We start from the raw sequence: 16,683 nt of genomic DNA on the forward strand, positions 1-16,683 counted from the left end.
ATTTGAGCTGGTGGTGGTGTTTCCTTGTCTTCTTATAGGTGGTTCAGTTTAGCATAGTTACATGGGTATCCAATTTATTGCATAACTTTAACTGAATCACTATTGACATAGATAGGTTATCTTTGTTTCGTGTTTATAAACACCATCTTTTTTATGTTTATTTCTTCGAGTTATATGTGTTGAACTAATGACCCTCGCTGTAAACTTTGACTATGGTCCAACTCGACTCTAACAAGAAGGGCTTAATTTGTTTTAAGAGACTTGGGGCTATGATGCTCAAGGTCTGAGCATTAATTATATTCTTGGGATCTTTAGAATGGGTGCTGATGTGATTGACCAGTCTCGGGGCGTAACATCAGTTCCCAATGTGCGTTTAGGAAGAACACAAGCAGACCCATGATAGAGATTGGCTTCCATCCTATCTCTCCGCGGCCAAATCTAACAACAAAATATGAGCATTTGAAGACAAAGTAGAAAAAGAAAGAGTAGGAAGAAAGAAATTGTCTTCAAAAGCTCAGATTTGAGCCCAATACCAGCCTTTCAGGGAAGCAAGGCATAGAATCCAATTTATAAATTTTCATAATTTTTAACAAATAAAAAACTGAATTGACTTTTTGTTTTGTTTTTTCTTTAGATCAAATTGTAGGCCCAGTCCAATAAATAATTATATTCCCATTTTCTTATTGATGGGCTCAATCAGTATGGCCCATGCGGGTCACAGTGGGACCGTCTTCACCTATGCTTTCTTCCTCCAACGTTCGCTTTCTTCAACTTCAATTTTCGCGTGTCTTTCAATCCAAGAGTTCTCAAAGCTTCTTACAAATTCAATTGAATTTTGAAGCTTTGAGCTTTGAAGCTCCAAAATCCCAGCAGTAATTCCACTAATGGCCAATCACTCCTCCTCATCTTACCCAATACTCTGTGCCTCCTTCAACCAAGACACCAGGTACCCAAAAAAATTCACTTTCTCAATCTTGAAGATTTTCTTTATCTTTTTCTTTTCGTGGAAGTGTGTAATTCTTTCGAGTTTGGCAGTTGCTTTGCAATTGGCACAAAGGATGGCTTCAAAATATTCGATTCCAATACAGGGAGACTCTGTTATGAACGAGGCAAGTCATCGAAATAATTTCTTGCTTGTAAATTGTAATGAATCGAGTTAAGAAAATGAAGAAGTAGAAAACTTGATTTTTCGATTTCTGTTTTAATTTTTTTATATGGAGAATAATGTAGAAAGGGTTTCTGTAGCTAATTCTTTAATGGGTTGTTCTCAAATCTTCTATGTTATTGAATTTTGTTTTGTTTTATTTTTTGGTTAGCCATTGGAGCTTTCGTTATTGTTGAAATGCTATTTAGCTCTAGTCTTCTTGCCATTGTTGGAGCTGGTGAAGAGGTATGTATGTACTTATAGTAGTTACTCCTGCATTCTACCATGAAATATTTGCTGATTATTTACCATTTCACCCATTTCATTTCTATGTGACATTCTGACTGCCACAGCCATCTCTATCCCCACGGCGTCTCTGTTTGTTCAATACAACAACTGGAACTGCTCTTCGAGAATTAAATTTCTTAACTTCAATACTTGCGGTTCGCATGAATAAGAAAAGGTAAACCATGTATTATACACTGATGACTGATCATGAGCTTTTGCTACCAATTTGTCTTGGTTGTCATAGTAATCTTTTATTTTTATTATTATTATTATTTTTTTATTATGTTCCAAGCTAATCTATGCTTTTATTGTTAACAAAATATAATTTCCGAGTCTATATATGATAGTGAAGACAATTGCCATGTTTGGCACCTGTTGACGCTGGTTAAACATTTATTGTGTTCCAGACTGTATACATTTTTCTTTTTCAGGAATATTGTTATCATGCTCCCCTTTGTTAATATAAAGAATTGTTCGAAGTTCTTATTTCTACATTTTGTAGCCCTTTATGGTTCTTGTACATGCATCTATGCAAACATATGTAAACATATAGTTATGTCTTTGCATGCCAAAAAGTATGTGCAAATACTGAGAAGTGCATAGATTTTGATGTTCCTATGTCTATTGACATTGTTACATTAATAAGAAATATAAAAGCTTTTTATGTTCTTGATACTGTGGCAAAATAATTTAAGTGATGCAGAATTCACTCAGCACATTAGATATGGTTATTAATCCATAAAAACTTCAATTCTTTCTCCTTGTTGATGATGATATGCTTTCTTGGAAAATGCAGACTTGTTGTCATTTTACAGGACAAAACATATGTATATGACATAAATAGTCTTGCAATCTTGGACACTATTGATACTGTACCAAATATAAAAGGTGAAATTGGCTCACATTTTATTGTACCTATACCAGCATTCACAATCTGTTCGACGAACAATTCGTCACAAAATCTAGTCTCATAACATCATTATCTTTTTCTTTTTCTTTTTTTTTCTTCTCCTCAGGGCTTTGTGCATTCTCTCCAAGTTTGGAGGGTTGTTTCTTGGCTCTTCCTGCTAGCATCTCCAAAGGATCTGTGTTATTGTACAATGTCATGGACCTGCATTTACATTGTGAGGTTATGGCATAATATATTCTTATTCTCATAAAGATGATAAAGTTTATTACATCACGTCATTTGTTGTCTAACTAGATTCTGAAACATGTTTTTTCAAAGTGAATTGAGAGCTTTTGTGTACATATGTCGGGGAGTGTACTTTTTTACTAGTAATGGAAAGATTCATGGTTCTGTTCCTCTTCTATCTTGTTGATCAATTGTCATGGCTCTGTTTCATTTGTATACCCAAAAGTATGCAGTACAGGAAACACACAGATTAGAACAAAGGATTTTTTTTTTTTTTTTTTTTTTTTTTTTCAGAAACTAAAAAACTAATTACATAAGTTGCATGTGATATGCGATGCATTTTTCATTTTAAAGCCTCAAGAATCACAATGCTTTGCAATTGCAATTGGAAAATCTGTGGTCATATTTACAGAGCAATTGTTTGAATTGGAATTTTATTTTTATCATAAAGGATGAATATTAATGAATTTTGCCTCTATTTAGTTATACCAGATACGGAGTAAATGATACTTCTCTTTCCATCTTCTACTCATTTTATTTATATCTCTTGAAATTTAATTACAGATTGATGCTCATCGTGCCCCACTTGCTGCAATTGCCCTTTCTTCCAATGGGATGTACATAGCAACAGCATCTGAACAGGGAACCATTATCAGAGTCCATTTAGTCTCGGAAGCAACTAAGGTGAAGAATAGCAAATTATACATGAATGGGATTTTCTATGTTGAGTTATATGGTTTTTAATTGTTTAAAGTAAGTTGTCAATGACACAGCAAATAGAGCATACTTAATGTTGTGGTATGGGTCATATGATCATATGGTTCAACAAGTTCAAGTCTGACAGATTATCTATTTGTAGTCAGCCAAAAAATTGCAGTCTCATAGAATTACACCTATAATGTTGGATTCCACAAGATTGTAAATATGCAGTTAATCTCCTATATCAACCTCATAAATTGTCAGGATTTTTGGTACTTGTTGGTGTTATTGTGTCTGTGAATGTAATAGTTTTGGAGAAAAGAAAGTGATATGTATTATGTGTATAAATATAATATCGGTGATAGGAAACATAGACCTATTCATTTGTGACCACTGTTGATTATAGTGATGCAAGGATCTTATTTTTGCATTTACCTTATAATTTGTAATTATCACCTCTAAGAAAGGATGTTTGTTAGGATAGTTTACATTGCCTGAGCACCTTTGGGATGTGTGGTGTAGAAAGTATGAACACATGAGCATCCTTTCCTTGTAAGCTGATTTTCAAGGATGAGGTTTAACCATGGGCTTAACAGTATTTAGAGTTGAAACTGCAATAAGTTAAGCGAAAGATTTGCTAATATAATTCATTATGCTACAGTAATTCCTTTTTTAAGTTTTATGTTTGTTCTATAATAATATTTGGGCTTGCTTTTAGTGTGTACCATTTATTAGTAGCTTTCTTTTCCCCATTGTTTTTAGAACTTTACAAAGTGTATCTGATCCTGAACCCTACTAAGAATCTTGATTTCAACGATCACACATTTTTATAGCACAAAAAAGAGAAGAAGAAAAGGAATGTGTGCTGTCTGTTGTGGTCCTCATTTTTAAATTCCTGAGAATCACTAGCTCAGTTGCTTTTTCATAGCATTCCCCCCCACACCCCCCCCCCCCTCCCCCCCTTTCCACCCAGTCAAAATAGTTGTATGAAATAATATTTTTTAAGCAGTGATGGAGAGATATTTGTAGTCGAGATCTTGGAGGGGCCTGGTGCTGGGGTGATGAGGACTGCATTGATGTCTATGTTCTGGGTAATTTGGATGAGAGGAACAGAAGAATATTTAAAAATGTGAGGGGAGAGGATCTGGACTACTTGTGGGAGAGGTTTTGCTTTTGGGCTTGGGCTTCAGTTTATTCAGAATTTAGGGACAGTTCTTTTTTCTGCAATATTCTCAATTGGAATGCGGCTGTTTATTAGTCTTATTGTACTGAGTAACTGCTTATATCTGATGTTGTATCTGATGCTGTATCTGGTTTAGTTAGTTGGTGCAAGCAGGGTTTTAGTTCTTTAAGCTCAGTAGATATCATGTTCACTGTATTGCACTGTTATTTTCATTTAATGTGATTTTGCTTCTCATAAAAAAAAATATTTGTTAAGAACAATGCAATCAGCTAACATACCACACACACACACACAGCATAATAGTTGCTGCGCTAGACATAATCTTCTTTTCTGACTCATAATAAGCTACATCCGCTGAAGCAAGAAGTGGCACTACCTCGAATTGACTGTAATATTTTACAAAAAAGTGCAACTCTAACTAATATTTCTTGGCAGTCTTATAGCTTTCGAAGAGGGACATACCCATCAACTATATTTTCCTTGTCATTTGGACCATCTATGCAATTACCAGATATTCTTGTGGGCACAAGTTCTTCAGGTTCAGTTCATGCTTTCTCTCTGGGGTTTTCTATTCATCAAAGGTGAGCAATACAACTGAACAACATATATTGTTAATAATACTACCTAACTCATCACACTAAGTGCATATGCTTATTAAGCCTAGTATATACGGAAACTCACTCACTTGTAGCACGCTTTATGTTGAACATGTGAAATATTGCTTCCTTATATCTTACAGACTCAAATAAATCCTACTTTCCTATGATATTGCACACCATAATCTTCATTTATACCATGAAGTGGTCATCTGGGTCTCTTATCTTTTTACAATCCTTTTTCTTTGTTCTTTTCCCTTCTCCCTTATTCATTGTTTTTTTTTTTTTCATTTAAAAAGGAAACGATTATTAGATCCGTATCACCAATAGATATTTTTTATTAGTCAGGGGCTAATAATGTTTAATTTTTTTTTAAATGTAATCTTAGTAGAAAAGTCAAACACTAACTTATATTACTACCCAAAAGACAATAAAAATTACTAACATGCCATTGATCTTTTCTTAAAGGACTTTAAAATATCATGACTTTCATAGATACATTATCTTGATCACAGACATAATGCCATGATGCAACATAATTCACTTGTTCTCACATCAGGGTCATGTATTTGTTCCACATATACATTATCCTTACTTTTCCTTTTATATTCATCATTGTTCTTGATAAAAATCGACGAATGCTTTCTGAAAATACTCATTTTATGAAAAATGAACATGTAAATTTGAGCTTAATAACCGTTAATTGTCGGTAAGAGCATTTTGAGAACTTACGTTACACAATAATTAAAATCCCATTTAAACTGGACAAATCACATTTTATTGAGGACTGGTTAGTCAACTAGCTCAAGGACCTGATCCAAAAGCAAAATGTTTTTCTTTTGTAAAAAAAAAAAAATAAGAAAAGGAAGAAAGTGTTAATCATGGACCTATGCCTACCCAACTATTTAAAAGAAAAACATGCTGTTAGTTTGTCATTTGTAGCATCATTCTTTCCTTTGGCATTTATTTTGCATTACAGCATACTTTTCCCATGTCTTTAGACAACTCTAAAGCTCTACTTCTTTTGTTTGGCATTTATCTTCTTTCTTCTAGTTGCAATCGAAGTTGACCTGAAAGAGAAAGGAAAACTAAAATTATGTTCTGCAAACTACAAAATGGCATGTGGACCAAACACTGCTCCTATTTCTTGAATAAATGCAAGCACCGGTTGTATTTTTTATTAGGAGAAGAATAAGTATTGAAACTTCAAATTGTTGTATGTAGAAACTCTATGCCCACTTAATGGTATAGGATTAGTTTGTCATCATCTTTTGACAGAACAAATTAACTAAAGGAAACTCCTTATAGAGGTAAATTATTATATCATAGGGCTTCTTTTTCCTGCTATGAACCTTCAAAATTCTAGACCTACGGAATTCCTTGTGTTCATGAAGTTACATTTTTTTTTTTGTATACGCAATGTTCACGGAGTTCATGAAAGATTTTTCCAATAGGTGAGAGTAAGTTTCATCCTTATTTACATTTGTAAATCAAATGAAGGATTTACAAAGTTATCTGTTGTTATTTTTCTCTCTCTTAGAAGAACCAAAAGAACAGGAAGTTTTCTTGGATCAATTATACCTGACTCTGTTACTGATGCACTGGATCCGGCACATCATGATGTACTTCATAATGCTGCACCCGCAGGAGTTAAAAGGTGAACCAGCTTGAAACGTATACTGTATCTATTAGTAGATTTTTACTACCAGTATACTGACAACATGACATTATGTATGTAGCATATACAGTATGGATGTATGGATGGTTTGAGACCTATCTGGGCATTTCCATGGCTCAGATCCTGATAAATCAGTTGAATTCTGTTTGATATCAAACTTTATTTTCTACTTTTAGCCTTGTAGGGGAAAGTATATTGCATTTATAATTTTCCAATTTTCCCTTAATCTATGTGTGACCTAAAATTTTGGCAACTAAAACATCTTTAATATATGATATAGGTGCTCCAGTCGGTTTGCCCACACAATAGTCTGGATCAGCACCCTTAGTCCCTGGCCAGCCTTGTCTTTTGTTTCTTATTCTAAGTTTCATAAAGATCAAGTTTTGTTATATTAAATCTTTCAGTCATACATGATATAAATCCATATAACACTTCTGATATAAAATTCATTTTGTTGGTAGAGACCAAACTTGGGTTGTGGACACATGGTAATTCAAATATCACTTCTGATATAAAATTCATTCTTGCTATTATTTTCTCTTTAGCTTGTTAATTCACAAAATCAGTTTAGTTTAGTTTTAGTGTAGTTTATATTTTTATTTAATTTTCTTTTTTGTTTTGCAGCTATGCAGTGGTTCGAAAGGTTGACAAGGTTGCTGATACATCAACTTCAGAAATTGTGGCTTGTAGGTAAGTTTCTGGAGGTGTGTGTGGTCTTATAAAGTTAATTCTCTTCTTTAGTCTTCCTTTGTTTCCCTCCCCATTCTCAATCCCTTTCTACAATATTGAGTTCTGAATTAGCCACTTGAATAGAGTTTTCAACAATAGTTAAATGTACAAGTATTTTATGTAAAACATTTTTCACGTGAATGATTAAATACCACCAGGTTTCCATGGATGATTATATAAATTTGAGATGCCACCTCTCATGTTTATATGTCTAGTTTGTGATCCATTTACGGTGAATGACCAAATAAATTTGAGGTGCCATCTCTCTGAGTTTTAAGTAAACATACATCATTTGCCAATATGCACGCTTGGGAAACATATAGAGATAACAAATTCCTCATGCCTTTGTCGAGTGATGTAGGTTTTTGTTACTGTTTGAATAACTCCTCTTTTGGTAATGTTTGGTTTACTGAAGTTTGCCTACTTCTAGTTTTTATTATCATAATTTTAGAAATTTTTCTATTTACCTTTCTGTTGGCTTAAGTTCTTCCAATTTGGATTTTTGTTTTCAGGGCAACTATTTCCATCATAACCTACAATGGGTACTTCCAGGAGTACAACTTAAGCATCAACAATCAGAATGATTTCTTGTGGAGTTTGGAGCGCGAATTCAAACTACTGACTGTCATCTCAGATGATGCCATCCACTCAATTAGAAAATGTTGAATGTATAATCTCTAAAACCTTTCAACCAAAAAAGTCTCTATAACCTATTGTTTAAGGCTTTAAGCCGCTTGCTCTCCAGCAGCAGAGAATCAATCCAGTTAAACTAATCTCTGTTCTGTTAGCATTCAAACTAGGATAGGAGTATTGATTGTTGACATGACACGATAACACAAATTGATACCGACACGAAATTAGTCTGTTAGTATTAGGCATATCATGCGGAATCGTATTGTGATGTAGCATGATTAATATACAGTTTGTGTAGTGTTCATAAATGTGGAGATTTCTACTTATGTACATATATGAATAGGATCAAGAGCTGGACCCTCCCTAAAGTATGTATATATCTGAATTGAACACAGTGGATGGGTATAGCTTATGAATAAAAGAAGCTAATTGTTTGGTCGGTCATAATTTCTTTTATCTGATCAAGAGCAATCACTTTGTGTTCCAGCAGTTATATATTGCATTAAGGTTCATAACATGATATGTATTCAATAGCATTATTATGTTAGCACCATGATTGTCTGTATGAAGCTCCATAACGTGGGAAGGAAAGTTGAAATCTTGTACTCGAGTTCCATATTAAGTTATATATATGGTCTAATACGAGAGTAGGCGGTGTTAGAGCCCACGATTCTCTCTTTTTTTTTTTATATTTTATTTTATTTTATTTTTTTATGGTCTAATATGCTAAGAAAGATCATTAGTATGTACAAAATTGCTTATTATCCAAAGAAAACAGTTAATGTTGCAATTTTATTGATTTAAAGGTTTTTGTTTTTGTAAACAAAGGAGTCATGTACCACTTGCTAGCTAGTTACGTACAACCTTCCACAAATAAAGAAATTGAAAACAAAAGGATCACATCAAGTACATAATATTACCTAAACCTTAATTAAGCTCAACTCAAACGCCCACCATGAACCTAATAATTTTGCAAAGGAGAATATTCAACACTATCCCCATGACAAAAAATAAAGAAAAGAATTAGCAGACAAATGGAAGCTGCCGCCAGAGCTAACAGAAGAAACCAAATCCCTGTTAACTCCTTCACCCAAGAAAATCCACCAACCAATTCTTTCTTATTCTCTTTGTTAATGGAGTCCTCCTTCACAGACGCAACGGCGTCGTACTGTGGATACCTGAGGGTTTGGAAAGCCGGATCGAAGAAGTCCTCCACCCCATGAATGATCACTCGTCCATTGTTGTAGAGATCCCAATCATTGACTTTGACTTGGTTAAGAGAATCGTGTCCGGTAACAGCGAGAGGATGACCGGGAAGAAGAGTGTCAACCTTGGAACCATGAGAAAAAGATGCCTCAAAAGTGTTTCTGTCGAGCTTGAATGGCACAGCATGGTACTTAAGGAGAGTCAATGGAGGCTGTGGAAACTTGGGGGAAAAGAAAGCTTGGTCTTGTGGGCAAAAGAGGGTAAGGGTGGTAGTGTTGTGGGTTATAGCCTTGAGAATTGTCTCTAGGGTAAGGGCCATGGCGTTATAGCCTTTGTCAGAAAGTGTGCTTGATATCAAACCAACGTTGATTCTAGGTTTGTTTGTTTCGTCATATGTTTGGGCAGCTTGAACAGTAAGCAGACTTGAAGAGAGAAGAAGAAGAAGAGAACAAAGTGCAAACTTGGAAGCCATTAATTGGAGAGGAGTGAAAGAAGATTAAGCCAAAGCTAGCTAGTCGAGTATTGTAAGTGGAGTTTTTTTTCTAAAACAAAACCTGAGGGCGGGTCACATATATATTGGTACTACTAGTAGTGATGCCTACCTTGTTTGGGAATTCTACTTTGATTTTAATTAATTAATTTCCCAATCGAAGAGGGATTCCTCTTTCTTTTAGGAAAAAAATTATAATCTTTTCCCAATACATTAATTACTTGCGTCAATATTTTAACTCGATCTTGGCCTCTTTTTCTTTTTTCTAAAATTAACAATAAATAGTACAGCCTCTTACATTACTTGTTCCTAAGTGGATTCTCCAAAAAAAAAAAAAGGTAGTTCCTAAATCAAAAAGGCAAAGTAGGAACTAGTAAACATTTAAAGAAAGCTAAAATCGTTTGCTAACCCCTAAGAATATTAAAACACTTGTTGAGATTAAATATTATTTTTCCAATTACCTGAGCATTCGGTTCAACTGACGGGTTTAATTGATTGGTTTTTTTAATTGAATGGTTTGAAAACCAAATCAAACAGTAAATTTTGGATTGGTTACGATTTTGTTATCCTAAACCACAGATTAAACCAAACCAAACCAACTAATTATATGAATTAATAATAATTTTTTTACATGTGGCATTATATAATTGGAACAAAATTAATTTATATGGTAGTATGCACCATATACAATCATGTATAATGTCTTAAACTTACATTAAAAACTCACTTCTCAAACCGGCCATAGCGGTTTAGTGATGGTTTTGACCCAAAACCAAATCAAACCATGTCCACCCTTATTCAAAATTATGGAAAGATAATAGCTCCGCTCACAAAAATGTTGAAAAAAGATTCATTCATTTGGACTCCAGGAGCTGAGGCAGCATTTCTCCAATTGAAGGAAGCCATGATAAATGCCCTGGTGCTAGCTCTACCTGCCTTCACGAAGATGTTTATTGTGGAGTATGATGTCAGCGGTTCAGGTGTAGGAGCAGTCTTAATGCAAGAAAGGCCAATAGCTTTTTTCAGTCAAGTATTACAAGGAAAAAATCTACTGCTTTCGACATATGAGAAGGAGATATTAGCACTTGTGTTAGCTGTGCAAAAATGGCGTCCTTATTTATTGGGGCGAAAATTTTTGGTACGGACTGACCAACGAAGTTTGAAATACTTATGGGACCAGCGAATCTTAACTATAGCTCAACAAAGATGGCTTTATAAGCTCATGGGGTTTGACTTTGTTATTGAGTATAACTGTATAAGAGAGGAAAAGAAAACATTGTGGCTGATGTGCTTTCAAAGAGAGAAGAAGCGGGCAAAATATCAAGTGATATGGGTCACCTTGCTGCTATAAGTCAACCAATTCCATATTGGGTAAAAGCTGCCAAGGAGGAAGCTAGTAAGAACTTCTTTAGATTTGCAAGAGCTAATCCAACGTATTAAAAAGGGAGAAGTTATGGGACCATGGGACTTCAAATATGGAATTATTTATTTCAAGGCTCGCATTTATCTTGGAGAAAATTCTCCCTTTATTAATGACATCATTGGGCAGTTCCACACAGTACCCATTAAAGGTGTTAAACGGGTCGGGCCGGCTCGAGCACGACACGGCACGGCACGATTAAATGGGCCGGTCCGGGCCGAAGTTTTTAGCCCATCAGGTACAGCATGACACGAGCACGACATGGGCCAAGGACGGCACGAGCATGGGCACCAAATGAGCCCGAATTAGGTACGACTATTTTAATATTATTCTTTTCATTTTTAAATAACTTTTCAACAAAAATATTCAATTTTCATGAAAAATAATGTTAATATTTAATTATAAATAAGAAAAAAAATATCATGAGATTAGTTTTATCACCCTAAAAAAAAAAAAAAGTTTGTGGGTCGGCCCGTTTAAGGCACGACACAAGCACGAATGGCCCGCGGGGCATGGGCCGTGTCGGGCTTAGGTCTTAACTATATGGGCCGGCCCAAGCACGGCATGAAAGCACGATGGGCTCAACTTAAATGGGTCGAGCCAGCCCGTTTGACAACTCTAGTACCTATGAAGGATACTAAAAAACACTCCAACAACACAAATAAGAACAACTTGCTCCTTTTGGGTGGGAATGTGTAGAAGAGTTTGTGAATTCATTGCAGCCTGTGATATTTTCCAGCAACACAAATCTGAACAACTTGCTCCTTTTGGCTTACTTCAACCACTTTTGGTTCCTTCACAAGTGTGGGAAGATATTTCAATGGACTTTATTGATGGGTTACCAGTGTCAAATGGCAAGACAACAATCTTTGTGGTGGTGGATAGGCTCTCCAAATATGCACACTTCATTTCAATATCTCATCCTTATACTGCTGTTGGAGTTGCACAAATTTTCTTTGACAATGTTTTCAGGTTGCTTGGCATGTAGGGATGACCATTTGACCCAGCGGGCAGATACCACAAAACCAAACCCATTCCGCAAAAAATTTGTCAAACCCATACCCACCCCATAGTATAATGGGTTAATCCCTTACCCACCCCACCAAAGTAATGGGTTATCCAAACCTAACCCAAAAACCCACTATTCCAGTTTTTTTTTTTATAAAGATCAATTCTTACATGTTATTATATGAACAACCGAGTTCATTACAATTATATAACGTATCTCTCTCCTCTCTCCGTTCCCTACTTCAATCATGTTGCAATATATCAAATATTGCAACAGTTTAATTGATCCATTAGTTTTCGACCAAAAAAAAAGAATTGATCCAGTAGTTTATGTTTTTCAGTTTAATTGATCCATCTGATTTCTCCGTTTTCCTATTTTTATTCATTTATTAGTTTAGTTGCAATTTAAATTTAAATTTCAAGTTCATTATACTTGAATTTAATGAAAAAAAAAAATTAAAATTTTAAAATAGAGGGTTTGGATAAACCACGGGTATTATCCATACCCGCCCAGTTTTTATACGAGTATTAACAAGTATACCCATACCCGTCCCATTACCCAATTACCCATACCCACACTACCCTAATAGAGTAGGTAGCCGTGGGTAAAATGGCCACGAGTAAAATGACCATCCCTAATGGCATGCCTAGGTTGATTGTTTGCGATCGAGATCCAACATTTACAAGTCTTTTTTGGGCGGAATTATTTCGTCTGAATGGCACTAGTTTCAACTAAAGTTTAGCCTATCACCCCCATTCACAGCCAAAAGCATGATGTAAGTGGCTATCATGGGCTGAGTATTGTTACAACACAAGCTGGCACTCCACAATCAAAACCACTCCTTTTGAGGTTGTTTATGGGTGACCACCACCTATGCTATTATCTTATATTCCGAGTGTGGCTAAAGTTGAAGCTGTTGAAAACGTTAAAGGAAAGAAAATAAGTCAATGATATGGTTTAGAGTAATTGTAGGATCAAGAGTAATTATAGGAATTAGCTTCCAATTTACTTAGAATAGCCTCAGACTTGTGTATAAGACTCTGTATCAGTTGATTGTACAGGATCAATATATCAATATATTTATACAGTTTTTTCATGGTATCAGAGCACCGATCTTGGTGACTCTGCTCAAACACCTTCCGCTACACATACGTTCAAACACCAAACACACAATACACATATTAGTTATCATCTGAATGGCCACTATGGCTGAACGAAAATCCACAGAGACGACTCTCACCTTCTCTGACCCACTTGCTTTGCACAATTCTGACACACCAGGACTTTCCCTGGTTAACATAAAACTCGAAGGCCACAACTATGGCCAATGAAGCCGATCTATGAATCTTAGCCTCAGCACCGAAAACAAACTTGGATTGGTCAATGGATCAATCAAGGCACCTCTGTCAACCGATGCAAAATTTCCTTTTTGGCAGAGATGCAATGACATGGTCCTATCATGGATCTTGAACTCAATTCACCCAGACATAGTAGGGAGTGTACTCTACTGCACAACGGCTTATGCCGTGTGGAAAGACCTTGAAGATCGGTTTTCTCAAGGCAACGATTCTCAGATTTACCAAATTCGTCAGGAGTTTGTCGAGCATCGACAAGGGCAGCAATCTATTTCTGCCTACTACACCAAATTGAAGGTGTTATGGGATGAGTTGTCATCCTATCAAGAGCCTCTTGTCTATGACTGTGAAGGACTGCAGAAGCTTGCAAGTCGAGAAGAAAAGGAGAAAGTGATGCAATTTTTGATGGGGTTGAATGATTCCTATTCGACTGTGCGAGGATCCATTTTGATGATGAATCCTCTTCCTGACACACGCAAGGTCCACGGTTTGATTCTTCAACACGAGAGGCAGATGGAAGTTGCAGGACGGCGAGATAATCAGATCAACTCGCACGCCATGCAAGCCTCCCATTTTTCAGCAGCGAAAGGAGGTCCGAGCACTTGGAACCAGCGCAAACTTTTGAAATGTACACATTATGATGGCGATGGACACACCAAGGACCGATGCTATTTCATTATTGGGTTTCCAGTGGGCCATAAATGGCATGGCAAGAATGTTAAACCCAAAGGCAAGACGGCAGCCACAGTCCACAATGTAGAGGCACCCACCAAGATCGTTACCGCAGCCCACAATGCAGATTCAGTCCACAAGATGACTTCAGCAAGTCCCACATTCACTACTGAGGAATACAATGAACTTCTAATGCTGCTTCGCAACAGGAACGGTAATGATCAATCACTGGAAAATGCGATAGGTATTTATATATCTCAATGCAACACAGTACAGCATGCTCCACATTCCACACTATATTGGATTGTTGATAGTGGAGCAACAAATCATATATCTTGTTCTCCACTCACACATAGCAAAATTGATGCTTAGAATAATTTTGTTGGTTTACCTAATAGAGGTCAAGCAGAAATCAAGACCATTGGTTCAGTAAAATTGACACATGACTTGCCCCTTGATGGGGTCCTTTATGTCCGAAAATTTCGTGTGAACTTGTTATATGTGAGTAAGTTGACTCGAGCCTTGAGCTGCATAGTGACATTTTATTCGGATTTTTGTGTTGTGCAGGACGTGGATACGAAGAGGATGATTGGCCTGGGCAAGTAGTTTGATGGGCTTTATTATCTTACACCAAGCCAAAACCCTCATGTCGCCAATCATGTAAGCCGTACCTCCAATATGTGGCACCAACGTCTTGGGCATCCATCATTTGCACCTCTTCACTTGTTATCTTAAACTATTCCATAAATAATGTTTGATTCCAAACATTTTTGCGACATTTGTCCTTTAGCTAAACAGACTCGATTGTTTTTTCCTTCTAGTTCAATTAAATTTGTTGCACCTTTTGATTTAATCCACTATGATATTTGGGGGCCTCAGAAAGTTCATACACATTCAGGAGCACATTATTTTCTCACCATTGTAGATGATTTCACTCGCTTTACGTGGGTGCATCTTATGCATTTTAAATCAGATACACAATCTTTATTAAAATCATTTTTTTCTTGGGTCAAAACACAGTTTCACAGAGACATTAAGGCTTTATGTGCCGACAATGGTAGTGAATTTCTCTCCTTACGTTCTTTCTTGGATTCTCATGGCACTGTTTTCCAACATTCTTGCCCTTACACTCCCCAACAAAATGGGGTTGTCGAACACAAACATAGACATCTTCTCATTGTTGGTCATGCTTTACGATTTCAAGCCAATTTGCCCTTAAAATTTTGGGGGGAGAGTGTTCAAACCACTTGCTATCTCATCAATCGTCTTCCTACGCCTTTATTGTCTCATAAATCTCCTTATGAACCCCTCCATGGCACACGGCCGCCTATTTATTCTCACTTAAGAGTTTTTGGATACCTTTGTTATGCCACCAATCTTCTTCCCGCACATAAGTTTGACACACGGGCTCGACGATGTCTTTTTCTTGGTTATCCTCTTGGCCAAAAGGGATATTCTGTGTATGATCTTGACACTCATCATTTTTTCTCTTCCCGTGATGTCATCTTTCACGAAAACACCTTTCCATTTGCTACTTTACCCCAAGAACATCAAAATGATTTTCCTGTCCTACCCATACCACCAACCGACCCCATTCCTCGCATAGATTCCCTGGACCCAGTCCATCATCATCTACTCCCAACCCACCGACCCACTCTCTTGGCCCAGCTCCATCACCATCTAACCATAGCCCCCCGACCCTATCTGCTATCCCAACTTCCTCACCTACTTCAGCACCTTCCTCTCCAGGTTGCGTACTTCGCACCCCAACATCTTCTTCTTCCTCGCCATCTCCCGATTCAGCCTCCCCATACTTTCCCCCATCCCCACCGACACCACCGCCTCGCCGATCTGAACGGCTTTCCCGGTCTCCAGCCCATTTTCAAGATTATACGGCTCATCATGCTACCTTGCTCAGTCCTCATGCCGTGGCCTTTTCTTCCACGTCTGGGACTCGGTATCCTTTGCATCGGTACGTCTCCTACTCCAATTTATCTCTTGCTCATCAGACTTTTATTCACAATGTTTCTGCTCTGCTTGAACCCCACTCCTATGAGCAAGCTCGACATGATCCGAATTGGGTTGCAGCCATGGACTCTGAGATACAGGCTCTTGAAGCCAACAATACATGGCAGATGGTCCCTCTGCCTTCTGGTCATCATCCCATTGGCTGCAAATGGGTCTTCAAACTCAAGTATCGATCGGATGGGTCTCTTGAACGTCATAAAGCTCGCCTTGTTGCTCGGGGATTTACTCAACGCGAAGGTATCGATTACAAAGAAACTTTTGCTACCGTTGCTAAACTTATCACTGTGCGTTGCTTGTTGTCCGTTTCTGCTGTTCGTCAGTGGCCTTTACATCAAATGGATGTGCAAAATGCATGCCTTCCTCCATGGTGACCTCCATGAGGAGGTTTACATGCTCCCGCCTCCTGGTTATCGTCGAC

The 16,683-nt window shown here is 36.9% G+C and overlaps 2 protein-coding genes across 4 annotated transcripts; both read left to right on the top strand.

The window, feature by feature from the left end:
• The first annotated feature begins 762 nt into the window (after positions 1 to 762).
• ATG18B (autophagy 18 B-like protein) lies at positions 763 to 8,545 on the top strand. Of its 3 annotated transcripts, XR_015120721.1 has the most exons (12): positions 763 to 946; positions 1,036 to 1,109; positions 1,317 to 1,390; positions 1,498 to 1,607; positions 2,229 to 2,320; positions 2,449 to 2,561; positions 3,132 to 3,251; positions 4,885 to 5,030; positions 6,586 to 6,702; positions 7,004 to 7,211; positions 7,348 to 7,413; positions 7,965 to 8,032. XR_015120721.1 is itself a non-coding variant. In XM_086234165.1 (11 exons), exons 1-11 carry the CDS (start codon positions 885 to 887, stop codon positions 8,116 to 8,118), a joined length of 1,125 nt encoding a protein of 374 aa, XP_086090291.1. In that variant the 5' UTR covers positions 764 to 884; the 3' UTR covers positions 8,119 to 8,545. The 3 variants fall into 3 exon arrangements, 2 of the variants coding, with proteins under 2 accessions (XP_086090291.1, XP_086090290.1); XM_086234165.1 differs by lacking the exon at positions 7,004 to 7,211 and having other exon boundaries at positions 764 to 946; positions 6,589 to 6,702; positions 7,965 to 8,545; XM_086234164.1 differs by lacking the exon at positions 7,004 to 7,211 and having other exon boundaries at positions 766 to 946; positions 7,965 to 8,544.
• Positions 8,546 to 13,415: 4,870 nt separating this feature from the next.
• On the top strand, positions 13,416 to 16,636 carry LOC147293376 (uncharacterized). The gene is made up of 3 exons (XM_086231057.1): positions 13,416 to 14,481; positions 14,805 to 14,835; positions 15,844 to 16,636. Exons 1-3 carry the CDS (start codon positions 13,551 to 13,553, stop codon positions 16,634 to 16,636), a joined length of 1,755 nt encoding a protein of 584 aa, XP_086087183.1. The 5' UTR covers positions 13,416 to 13,550.
• The last annotated feature ends 47 nt before the right edge of the window (positions 16,637 to 16,683 follow it).

This window comes from Dryas octopetala, chromosome 2, assembly GCF_963921425.1.
Source record: "Dryas octopetala chromosome 2, drDryOcto1.1, whole genome shotgun sequence".
In the NCBI taxonomy this organism is placed as follows: Eukaryota; Viridiplantae; Streptophyta; class Magnoliopsida; order Rosales; family Rosaceae; genus Dryas; species Dryas octopetala.